This window comes from Tupaia chinensis, unplaced genomic scaffold (genome assembly GCF_000334495.1).
Source record: "Tupaia chinensis unplaced genomic scaffold, TupChi_1.0 Scaffold000031_1, whole genome shotgun sequence".
NCBI classification, from domain to species: domain Eukaryota; kingdom Metazoa; phylum Chordata; class Mammalia; order Scandentia; family Tupaiidae; genus Tupaia; species Tupaia belangeri.
This window is the reverse complement of record NW_006159461.1, coordinates 3,202,730-3,215,681: the sequence shown is the minus strand read 5'-3', so window position 1 is coordinate 3,215,681 and position 12,952 is coordinate 3,202,730. Positions and strand designations below refer to the sequence as shown.

The window sequence follows — 12,952 nt, the reverse complement described above, 5'->3', positions numbered from 1 at the left end:
TTTAACAAGGGGTATGTATGTAAAACTAGCCTTAAACTAACTTAGTTTTCATATGCTACTGATGCTACTTTGGCTTATACTATTTTGACCTAACATATGTTAATTTTGGCTTAGACAGACAAGTGGGGGAGTCTCAAACTTCCCACCCTCTTCTTAGGGAACCACATTCCTACAAGATCACTAATTGGCTTTATTGTAATGGTTGGGGGTGATATCTTACTCTTGCAGGGTACTGTAGTAACAGTAAAACTCAGGGCAGAGAAATGAACTATAGGCCAGTAAAACGACACAAGGAGAGTTAGTAAACGACCTTGTCTTGCCGTTTCTTCCCAGCCAGGCCATGGGAGACAGCCTCTTTACCAGTTTGTGTTGTCTGCATGGCCCCGTCACTCTCCCCGCCCCCGCCGAACCCCTGACCGTTTTACTGCCTTTCCAGAATGTCAGAGAGCAGAGTGCGCAGTGTTTTCACACTGACTTCTTCGACCCAGCAGTATCCATTTAAGGTACCTCTATGTCTTTTTTATTTTTTTATTTTTTTGAGAGTTTTTTGCTATAGGGCATGTGTGCTCACCAGAGAGAGACAGAGAGACAGAAAGTGAGAGATCACCCCCCCCCCCAGGGGGGATGGCCATGCCGCAATCCCTTCTCCTCCATTCTCCTCTCGGGATCTTGGGCACGCATGCACACGCGCCCGGCGTGAGTTTAAGCCACTGGATCCAGGACTCAAACCGTGGTTGACTATATGGGAGTCCAGTGACATAGCCATTACGCTAACTGATAGTCTTTATTTTTTTTAAGTCTTCATTTTTTAGAGCAGATTTAGGTTCACAGAATCAAGACGGAGTTACAGAGATTCCCTCTGTGTTCCCTCTGTCTGCACTCCCTGCTTCCACATATGCAAGCCCCCCTCATCATCTCCCCCAGAGTGGGGCATTTGTCCAAACTAACGAAACTAAATGGACACATCATCTAGCTCATTTCTCCTCCGCCTCCTCTTCCTCCTCCTTCTTCTTTTCTTCTTTTTCTTCTTCTTCTCTCTCTCTCTCTTTTTTTTTTTTTAGGCTTGTTTTGCTACAGGGCACACGTGCTTGCTAGAGACAGAGAAAGACAAAGTTAGACATAAGCACCCCCGGGTGGGGGGGACGGTCATGTGCAATTCCTTCTCCTCCATTTTCCTACCGAGATTCTGGACATGCACACACACACACACACCTGGCAAGATTCTCACCTCATTGGCCCAGGACTCCAACTGCACAGTCAGCCACGTGGAATCCTATTGCTTCAACCTCCCTATCACCCGTGGGTCCTCATTTTTTTTAATGCTGAATAATATTTTGTTGTATAAATGTATCTTGGTTTTATTTCTATCTGTTTACCTATTGAAGAACAACTTGGCCCCTTGTAGCTACTGGTGATCTTTAATACAGCTGCTATGAACATTTGCATATTCATTTGAAGCTTTCACGGAAACAAAATTTCAGGTCAGCTGGGTAAATGCCTAGACATGCAATTCTTAGGTAACAGTTAAGACCAGATTTTCCTTTATAAGAATCAGCCAAACTTGTTCGAATTCCCATTAGCAAGATTTGAGAATTACTGATCAGAATTCTTTTCAGCATTTGGTATTGTCAGTACTTGAATTTTAGCCAGTGTAGAAAGTATGCAATGTATCTGATTGTTCTCTTCATTCTTAATCCCCTATGACAGAAGATACTGCCCTGTCATTTCATAGCTTACTTGTCATCTTTTGTGACAAAATGTTTGCTCAAAATTTTGGCCACCTTTAACTTGGTTTTTTGAGTTCTTTGTCTATTTGGAATGCAAGCCTTTATCAGATATTATTTGGACATATTTTCTTCTAATATGTGTCTTGTCATGTACTTCATGGTGTTTTTCATAAAGCAGAAGTTATTAATATAACTTGTATTATCAACATTATAAAAATTATTTTTACACACCACAATTTTGGTGTTGTATCTGAAAACTCATTGCCCAGACTCACATCAATTTATTGCTATGTTTTCCTTCAGAAGTTGTGTATAATGTGTATTTAGGTCTACGATTCACTTTGTATTACTTTTAATGGAGGGTATAATATCTATAACTAAATGCCTCTTTTTGTCTTACAAATGTCCATTCGCTTTCATAATTTTGGTGGGAAAGACTATCTTTTCTTCATTAAATTGCTTTTGTTTCTTTTTCAAACAGCAGTTGATTTTTTATTTGTCTTTTTCTTGCCTCTTTGTTCTGTTCCATTGATCTATGTGTACATTCTTTGAAAAAATACCATTTCTTTAAGTTTATTTATTTTGCTCATGACAGAGAACGTGTGGGTACACATACACTGTAGGCAGGCGAGAGAGAGAGCGAGAGAGAGAGCGAGAGAGAGAGAGCGAGAGAGAGCGAGCGAGAGAGAGAGAGCGAGAGAGAGAGAGAGAGTGAAAGAGAGAGCGAGAGAGAGAGCAAAAGAGAGAGCGAGAGAGAGAGAGAGAGAGCACCATGCTACCTTGATTACTGTAACTGTGTAGTATGCACCGAGTCAGACAGTGCGAGTCCTCCGACTTTGTTCTTTTTCTTCAGTATGGTGATGGTTATTACATGCCTTTTGGTTTCTCATATAGCTTTAGAAATAGCATCAGGGTTCAGAGTAAGACTCAGAAGGCAATATCTCAAGAGAACAGAAAGAGGACCCAGGTGACAGCGTCCTCGTCAGAGGGAAAGGGTTTCTTTTACAGGGCAATCGAGAGCTATTGTGGGAGACTGTATACCAGACCCGTGTGTAGGGGAGTTTTCAGCACCCTCCCTGTCATCGTCTGCTGCTCCCTGGGCAGTGTGCCCTTGCAGCAGCATGCCTGAGGGGGAGGCTTCTGCCAAGCCCAGTCCTGCAGAGGTCTGGCCTTCGTTCCTTGTCAAGCTTGGAGCAATCCTTCCTGCAGAGGTCTGGCCTTCGTTCCTTGTCAGGCTTGGAGCAATCCCAGGTGGTGCTCAGAAGAGCTTTACTGAATGGGACCTCACACTCACATAGCTTGCTGAGATTTTTTGGGGAAGTGAATAGATGCTATAGATTCAGTTGGAAATAGTTGAAAATAAAATGTTGAGTTTCACAGTCCATGAATATGGACTATGTTTTCATTTATTTTGACCTTTCATTTCATTCTCCAGGATTTTTAGTTTTCATATGTAAATCCTATATTTTGTTAGCATTATAGAAACTACAAAGGTATCTTTCTTTTAATTTCAAATTCCAATTTCTTGTTGTTTATCCATAGGAAAGCAATTGACTTTGTGTGTCAGCCTTGTGTACTATTACCTTGCTATAACTACTTATTAATTCCAGGAAATTTCTCTCAGTTCTTTGGGATTTTTCCACACAAAGAACAAGGTCTTTTTTTGTTGTTGTTGTTTTGTTTTGTTTTCCTTTATGGCCAATATATGTGCATTTTGTATTCATGTCTTATTACACTAGCTAGGACTTCAACGATGAAACTGAGTAGGGGCAGCTAGTGGGGACATTCTTTTCTTGTTCCTGATATGAAAGGGAAACTGTGCTCTCCCAGTTCTCTTTTGTTCCCTAAATTCTCAGTGGTTTTGTTTTCCTCATGACAATTCCCTATCTGGTCTCAGGCCTGTTGTGATGGAAAGGAGAGCAAGGATAACAGAAACCTTAGTTTGCATCAGGAATTGGATCGCGATCGAGTTAATTTAACCCCTTTGCATTCCAGTTTTCTCATCTCTGAAGTAGAAGAATATTACTGGTGAGGCTGTGATGATAAATTGGGAGTGTTTGAACCTTTCTTTGTTCATTTAACTCATGAATAGCCAACTCTGATTTGTGCCCTATGCCAAATGCTCGGGTTAGAACTATAAGCGAGGCATGGATGCCAGGCTCAGGACCCTGCTCTGGAAAAGAGTTATGAGTATAGTTTCTTTTAATGAGTGATAGTAAGTGCTATGAAAGCTACCCATGGACAGAGCACATTTTTAACAATTAAAAACGGCAATATTTATTTTTAGTCTTTTCCCAAGTTTATTCTTTCCTCCTGAATTGTCAAAAAGAGCTAGTGACAGTCCTCTTTTCCCGTCTATGAGTCAGTATAATTCTCCAGACTTCTGCAGTACTTCTACTTCCTCACATCTGTAAAGTCCAGGGTGCTCAGCTTAGTCCTTTGCCTTTTGTAAGAAATGGGAAGATTAAAGAAAAGCATCTTATATATGAGTATACAGTAGCCCCAGTCTGAATTTTATGTTTAAAAAAACAATAACTGACAATAACTTGGTCTTCCAAAGGACAGTACTTTATCAGGCAACAGCCTTCGTGACCCTCCAGATTTTAGACCAGTTTCCAGGTGGTCCCTGCTTTGGGGCTGGGGCAGTTAGAATCATTCCTTTCTTTCTCCAGAAGCTTGGTCAGGGTGGGAGGGAAGAAGCTGCGGTGAGACGTGGAAGGCGCGGTCAGAGCGGACACTGACCGAAGGACCGAGAGCGGGGCGTGCGTTTCCGCGGCTTGCAGTGGCCATTGTAAAATTCCCGTTGCAAACGCGGAGTAACTTGGTTGCCTGTCTCTTCTAAGTCCCCTGAAATAAGCTAATGAGCCGGCAGCATATGGAGGTGCGTGTGCATGTGCCTGGCGTTTCAAACACTGCCAAGCCAGTGCTGCTGCGGAGGTTTTCTGCAGTCAGTTTCTGCTGACTCTAGTCTCGCCGGCTCCTCTCTGTATCAGCATTTTTCTGTTTGATTTGGAGCCTGCTCTAAATATTCCCCGGCAAAGACTGGAAGGCAGCCTGGAGAGTGAGTAAAGGCGGTCCCGAGACTCAGGGGCCCTGCCGTGCCTGCGTTCCCGTCGGAGGGAGCGGTGCTCTGGACTCCCTGCGCCACGGAACCAGACGCTGACCCCGTGGCTCTCATGGCTAGCGGCTGCAGAGCGGGGCGTTCCTCCAATTTTGGGGGGCGCACTCGCTAATTGAAATAGGTTTTCTTTGTCCGAAGCTATTTTAAGACCACCGATGGTGGGTTGTCTGGAATGATTGCACCGTGGGTACTGACTCTACTCTAAGGAATCCGGTACTCAAGGAATCACGGAAAGGAATCAAGGGTGTTTCGTGCCATCCCAGAACTTGACCTTGGTTTGACGGGCAGCTGTGTAAAAGCACCTCGTCTGCTTTATGTGAATAAAGATGATGATTTGACTCACCCACTCAGAAGCCACGTGAGGCTGAGGCCTCCAGATTTAAGCTCTCGGCAGTGTAGACATTTGAATAGGTGGTAGGTGAACATTAACCATTTAGTTTAGTTATGTAAGAACCTTTGTCTAGAATAACAGATTTTAAGTATATGTATGTATTTTTTAACATGTATTAGTTTTCTATTATATGGCAAGGTCCTTCACAATTATTTTCAAAACAAAGTTGTCACTCTGTATTATTTATGAGTATGTTAAAAATTTGGGAACAGGCTCAAAGGGCTTAGGTACACGTGTCAAATGTGGATAAGGAGCCATTGATAGGCTCTCTTTTTGGTTTGGTTTTTTTTTGGAGAGGTTTTTGCTATAGGGCATGTGTACTCGCCAGCAAGACAGAGAGAGACAGAGACAGAAAGTGAGAAATTATACTCCAGGGAGATGGCCACACCACAATCTCTTCTCTTCTATTCTTCTCTTGGGATCTTGGGCACACACACGCACGCGCCTGGCATGAGTTTAAGCCACCAGGTCCAGGACTCAAACCACGGTCGACTACACGGGAGCCCAGCGACACTGCTGGTCCTGATAGACTCTCTTAAGTACACATATTAAACTGTAGATAACGAGTCATTGATAGATTGTCTGATTCAATTCCAATATTATTTGCAATGGTCAATTTCCCTTTAGTGAATCATTTCATGAGAAATAATGAAAAATTAATTAATTTAACAGATTACTCCTGTCCTAGTCAATAAAAAAGATATTTCTGATAAAAGTTTAACTGATTTTAAGTCAGATTTTGTGTATAAAGGAGGTGCATGTTCACCTTACTGGTTTGCTTTTGTATATGCAGGCTTGTTTATATGCTCAGGCTTTTGAGTATGAACCTAAAATTCTTCATCTTCCCATACAGATGAGTACATTGATGGGGAGTGTGTGTGGTTTAGAAATAGAAAATAGAGTTGATGCTATTGCTCAATATGAATAGTGTGTTTTATATATCAAATTTCTTTGTATACATTGCAATATGCATGTAAAACTTATTTGTATAAATACAATTCTCATTTGAGTTTGAAAACATGATTTGATGACAGGTTATAAGAGAAAAGTTAAATATTTTAAAAATATATTAAATTACTTAAAACATCATCAAAATGAAAATGTATATTATTGAATGCCACTCATTTGCACTAATATTTTACAGTAAATATATACTAATATACACCCAAAAAACATTTTTTAAAATCTAAAATTAAGAAGTCATAGGCAACATACCTCAATTTCTGGTAGAATGATCTTGTTCTCTAAGTATTATTTTACTTTTAAAAACTTAAGTATTTGGCTTTTAAAAGAAGAAGTTTGTAACCTAACCAAAATGATGAGATTTTACACTACATTAAAATATTTAGTAAGAGTCACTGGAAACACACATTTAAAAAGATTTCTCTTATTTTTTTAAATGATAAACTAGTACAGTTCCAGTAGACCAAGAGAGTGAGCAAAAGAGCTCATCTATAAGAGAGAAGGCTTACATTTGGAGATGGATCATGTAGCAAAGTCAACGGGACGTTTGTGCAGCCTCAGGGACCAGGTGATAAATACCTGTCGCCGAGGCAGGGAAGAAGGGCGGGTGTCTCCAATGGCTACGCAGAGGAAGGTTTGAGAAAAGCCTTATCTGTGGAACACCAATGGCTACGCAGAGGAAGGTTTGAGAAATACGGTATCTGTGGAATAGGTCATAGGTAAACACTTCCAGCCCTTCAGCCTGCCTCCAGAGCTCGCATTGTGTAGAGATAATTGCCTTAAACAGAACAATATTGATTTTTTAGTTGGAAATTATGGGATTTGCCCAAATGTGGCTCTTTGTGTTCATGCTGTCATCTTTGTTATTTTTAAGTTTCATAAGCCACTGACTGAATTATTGTTTCCATTGTGGGAGGAAAAGGGGAACTGATTTCAAAAATTGATTATTCCATTATCATTATTACTTAGGCGTGTAATTCATTCCAGTTTCCAACAAGCAATTAATTATTTTGAACCTGGTTTATTCAGTTTCAATCTTAGACATCACATGAATCATTTATGTGGGGCATGGCAGCCTTCAGCTCCGCTCTCCAGTCATAAGCAATGTGACGTGGTGGCGAAGGAACAGTTACCATCACAACTGAGTCACTTTTATGAAACCGACAAGTTGTCCTTTCATAGCCAACAAGAACACATAACAAAAATGAGAAGAGGTGTCAACGTTGAAATTCTAAAATGTGTTCCAAAAATAACTCGAAATGAAAATGTCTAAGTTTAGAAGTTTAATGACTCTATAGTTCCTTTGTACTGACAAATGACTTAATGACCTTTGATTTGGAAATGATTAAATACTCCACTTACTCACTGCAAGATTTCGAGCCTCTGTGATATAAAAAAAAAAAAAAAAAAAAAAAACAGCATAATCAAAACCCACAGGAAGAAAACATTCGTCAGTACAGCTTTAGGATACTAACCACTCTTAAACGTGCTGTCTTTCAGGAAAGAACGGTGACCATCCGAAGACAAACAGTAGGAGGATTTGGACTAAGCATAAAGGTAGCCTGCCTTTTCAGTCTGTCCTTACAGAGGCTCTAAGGCTGAATTTTTGTGTCTTGTAATGTGTGCTGACTACTGGTTAGACAAGAATGGCTCTAGAAGACTCCTTAACATTTACACTGGCTTGGAAATTAGGTAGGTTCTCATAGAACCGAGCTACCTTTCACCTTTTGATTTAGGAATTTCAAAAAAGGATGTGGGAATTTGAGGACTAGCAGTTAGCATAATGGCTGTGTCACTGGACTCCCACGTAGTCAACAGAGGTTCGAGTCCCTGACACGGCGGCTTAAACACACACCGCGCGCGTGTGCGTGCATGCCCAAGAACCCAGGAGGAGAATGGAGGACAAGGGATTGCAGCGTGGCCATCCCCCCTGGGGGGTGATTTCTCGCTTTCTGTCTCTCTGTCTCTCTCTGCCTTTCTGGCGAGCACATGAGCCCTATAGCAAAAACCCCTCCAAAAAAAAAAAAAAAGAAAAGGATGTGGGAATTTGACCCTACCTGGCATTGCATATAACTCATTAACTTTATTTTTAAGTTTATTTTTTATTTATTCTGAGGCAGAGAGAGAGAGAGGCCCCAAGAAGGTGTTCAGGCCACAATCTGCCCCCAGGGTCAGCTGTTCTGGATTGCAGGCCTGCTCGTGCACTCAGCATGTACAGGAGGCTCCGGGCTGGGAGCCTAGTGCTCCCATGTACGTCCAGTGCTGCAGGACGGCTGTGCAACCAGCCGGCTCTCATTAACTTCCTTCTCTGAGTTCTGAGGTATTGTATGCTGTTGCTCTGTGCACCATCCTCTGACCCGCGGCGACTAGAGCACGGGCATGTTTCACACAGAGGAAAAGCGAAGTCTCACCTTGTATTTTGTTCTTTTGCTTCTGTGATTAATTCTGATTTTTTTTAGAATTATTTATTTTAATTTTATTTATTCATTCATTTACTTTAATTTGACCAGAGAGACACAGAGAGAGAGAGACAGTGAGAAAGCAAGCCACCAGGTCTGGGACTTGAACCATAGTCAGCCATGTGGGATTGTCCAGCGCCTTAACCGCCATGCCACCTGCTGTCCCTAATTCTGATATGTTAAAGAAATCAGTAACCTCTATCATTTCCACTTATTATTCAAATTTAAATTTTACATTTTTATAAAAATTTAAAGGCTTCATTTCTGTATTTTATTAATAGAGGTGGATCACAAACTCAGCTTCGCATCATTGAAAAAAAAGAAACAAAAGAAATTTTGAAAGGATAAAAAATTATATAAATATTGAAGAATTAACCCAATGACTGTAATGTCTTCAATGAATCTTCATCTCTGTATAGATATATAGAATTTTATTTTATCTTAATTATTGGGTTAAGCATTTTATGTTTAAAAGGTAGACATTGTATATACACGTTAGCTACACATTTTGTGGGATTTTTATTTTTTTTTAAGGTTTATGATATAGGGTGTATGTGCCCACCGCAGAGAGACAGTGGGAGGGAAAGTAAGAAACCGGCCCCCGGAGGGGGAAGGGCATGCTGCAGGCCCTTCTTTTCCTTCTGCCTCCTGGGATTTGGGGCACACACGTGCATGTGTCGGGCATGATTTTCAAGCCACCAGGTCTAGGACTATGTGAACCCAGTGCCTTAACCCCCACGCCACCTGCTGGCCCCTCATTCTGTGTAATTTTCTTAGCATAGCTTAAGTTATATACGCATGTAAAGCAGCACTGTGCATTTTGGGGATATCAGCTCTGGTCACGTCTGTGGGAGAGGCTCGGAAAGGGGTGCCGTACGGCAGCGCTGCGGCATCGGGGGTGAGGGAGTCCTGCACCGAACACCGGCTCCGGGACGTGTGTTTTACCTTCCCGTCATCTGTCCCCAGCTGAGACCACAGCGGTGTGCAGGATGGGTTGTAGGGTGTGGAAACTATGCCGTGGGACTTCTATCATTGAATTGATACTTTCTGTGTTGGTGATTATTTTTGGTTTTGTTTCGTTTCATTTTTCCCAAGATATTTAATGAGATTGGTGTCAAAAATGTAAAAATCCCACGAAATGTACTAGAAAGTCTATGAGCAAAAATTCCATAGTGAAAGTCAGTTTTTTTTTGTTTTTGTTTTTGTTTTTGGAGAGGTTTTCGCTATAGGGCGCGTGTGCTCGCCAGACAGACAGAGACATAGAGACAGAAAGTGAGAAATCACCCCCCAGGGGGGATGGTCACGCTGCAATCCCTTCTCCTCCATTCTCCTCTCGGGATCTTGGGCACGCACGCACATGTGCCTGGCGTGAGTTTAAGATGCCGGGTCCAGGACTCAAACCGCGGTCAACTACGTGGGAGTCCAGCGACATAGCCACATATAAAAAAAATCTTAAAGTAGAAGTTTAATAATTTATATTTTCTATAAAACTATAAGTCAGTGACAAAATGTTGCCCAACTTTTAAAAATAGCTTTATTGGTACCAGCAGTTAGCGTAATGGCTATGTCGCTGGACTCTCATGTAGTCGACCGCGGTTTGCGTCCCGGACCCGGTGGCTTAAAACTCACGCCAGGCGCGTGTGCATGCATGTCCAAGAACCCAGGAGGAGAATGGAGGACAAGGGATTGCAGCGTGGCCATCCCCCCTGGGGGGTGATTTCTCGCTTTCTGTCTCTCTGTCTCTCTCTGCCTTTCTGGCGAGCACATGAGCCCTATAGCAAAAACCTCTCAAAAAAAAAAAAAAAAGAAAAGGATGTGGGAATTTGACCCTACCTGGCATTGCATATAACTCATTAACTTTATTTTTAAGTTTATTTTTTATTTATTCTGAGGCAGAGAGAGAGAGAGGCCCCAAGAAGGTGTTCAGGCCACAATCTGCCCCCAGGGTCAGCTGTTCTGGATTGCAGGCCTGCTCGTGCACTCAGCATGTACAGGAGGCTCCGGGCTGGGAGCCTAGTGCTCCCATGTACGTCCAGTGCTGCAGGACAGCTGTGCAACCAGCCGGCTCTCATTAACTTCCTTCTCTGAGTTCTGAGGTATTGTATGCTGTTGCTCTGTGCACCATCCTCTGACCCGCGGCGACTAGAGCACGGGCATGTTTCACACAGAGGAAAAGCGAAGTCTCACCTTGTATTTTGTTCTTTTGCTTCTGTGATTAATTCTGATTTTTTTTAGAATTATTTATTTTAATTTTATTTATTCATTCATTTACTTTAATTTGACCAGAGAGACACAGAGAGAGAGAGAAAGTGAGAAAGCAAGCCACCAGGTCTGGGACTTGAACCATAGTCAGCCATGTGGGATTGTCCAGCGCCTTAACCGCCATGCCACCTGCTGTCCCTAATTCTGATATGTTAAAGAAATCAGTAACCTCTATCATTTCCACTTATTATTCAAATTTAAATTTTACATTTTTATAAAAATTTAAAGGCTTCATTTCTGTATTTTATTAATAGAGGTGGATCACAAACTCAGCTTCGCATCATTGAAAAAAAAGAAACAAAAGAGAAATTTTGAAAGGATAGAAAATTATATAAATATTGAAGAATTAACCCAATGACTGTAATGTCTTCAATGAATCTTCATCTCTGTATAGATATATAGAATTTTATTTTATCTTAATTATTGGGTTAAGCATTTTATGTTTAAAAGGTAGACATTGTATATACACTTTTTCTACACATTTTGTGGAATTTTTATTTTTTTTTAAGGTTTATGATATAGGGTGTATTTGCCCACCGAGGAGAGACAGTGGGAGGGAAAGTAAGAAACCGGCCCCCGGAGGGGGAAGGGCATGCTGCAGGCCCTTCTTTTCCTTCTGCCTCCTGGGATTTGGGGCACACACGTGCATGTGTCGGGCATGATTTTCAAGCCACCAGGTCTAGGACTATGTGAACCCAGTGCCTTAACCCCCACGCCACCTGCTGGCCCCTCATTCTGTGTAATTTTCTTAGCATAGCTTAAGTTATATACGCATGTAAAGCAGCACTGTGCATTTTGGGGATATCAGCTCTGGTCACGTCTGTGGGAGAGGCTCGGAAAGGGGTGCCGTACGGCAGCGCTGCGGCATCGGGGGTGAGGGAGTCCTGCACCGAACACCGGCTCCGGGACGTGTGTTTTACCTTCCCGTCATCTGTCCCCAGCTGAGACCACAGCGGTGTGCAGGATGGGTTGTAGGGTGTGGAAACTATGCCGTGGGACTTCTATCATTGAATTGATACTTTCTGTGTTGGTGATTATTTTTGGTTTTGTTTCGTTTCATTTTTCCCAAGATATTTAATGAGATTGGTGTCAAAAATGTAAAAATCCCACGAAATGTACTAGAAAGTCTATGAGCAAAAATTCCATAGTGAAAGTCAGTTTTTTTTTGTTTTTGTTTTTGTTTTTGGAGAGGTTTTCGCTATAGGGCGCGTGTGCTCGCCAGACAGACAGAGACATAGAGACAGAAAGTGAGAAATCACCCCCCAGGGGGGATGGTCACGCTGCAATCCCTTCTCCTCCATTCTCCTCTCGGGATCTTGGGCACGCACGCACACGCGCCCTGAGTGAGATTTAAGCCACCGGGTCCGAGACGCGAACCGCGGTCGACTACGTGGGAGTCCAGCGACATAGCCATTACGCTAACTGCTGGTTCCCAAAGTCAGTTTTGAAATAAGCATTTTTACTCATTCTGCCACATTCTCCTACAGGTACTAATAGTGGAGTTATATTAGTGCTTTTTAAAAAATTTCCCAGAGGGCATATTTGCTTGCCGGGAAGAGACAGAGGGACAGACATAAAGGGAGAAAGCAGTCCAATGGGGTGTGGTCATGCTGCAACCCTTCTCCTATCTTCCATTCAGTAGGGACTTGGGTATGCACACAAACACACCTGGCACTTTCGTCAAGTTGCTGGGGCCAGGATTTGAACCACTGTCACCTATGTGAAATCCAGTTCCTTTAAACCCTAGGTTATGGGTGCTAGTCCAAGCTATGTCGCTTTTTTGTCAGCTGAAATCATTCCTTTTTTCTTTTTAAACCATTTCTATTTGTAATTTATATCCAATAACACAATTTTTCTACTGAAATATCATATTTTAAACAGACAATTTTTAAAAAATATTAAGAATCTTTCAAAATGAATCCTTTAAGGTTAATTTTTTTAGCATTTTAATCCAAACAGAACTCTTACTTACTATAAAAAGTAATTTACTGGGACTAGCAGTTAGCGTAATGGCTATGTCGCTGGACCC

At 41.9% G+C, this 12,952-nt stretch overlaps 1 protein-coding gene across 1 annotated transcript in view; it reads left to right on the top strand.

Annotated features, from left to right (window-relative positions):
- Positions 1-12,952, top strand: part of SNTG1 (syntrophin gamma 1) — a 411,039-nt gene that overhangs the window by 61,430 nt on the left and 336,657 nt on the right. Inside the window, exon 3 of the mRNA XM_006140355.1 lies at positions 7,703-7,759. Coding sequence (XP_006140417.1) covers positions 7,703-7,759 — 57 coding nt within the window. The remainder of the gene's footprint in view (positions 1-7,702; positions 7,760-12,952) is intronic.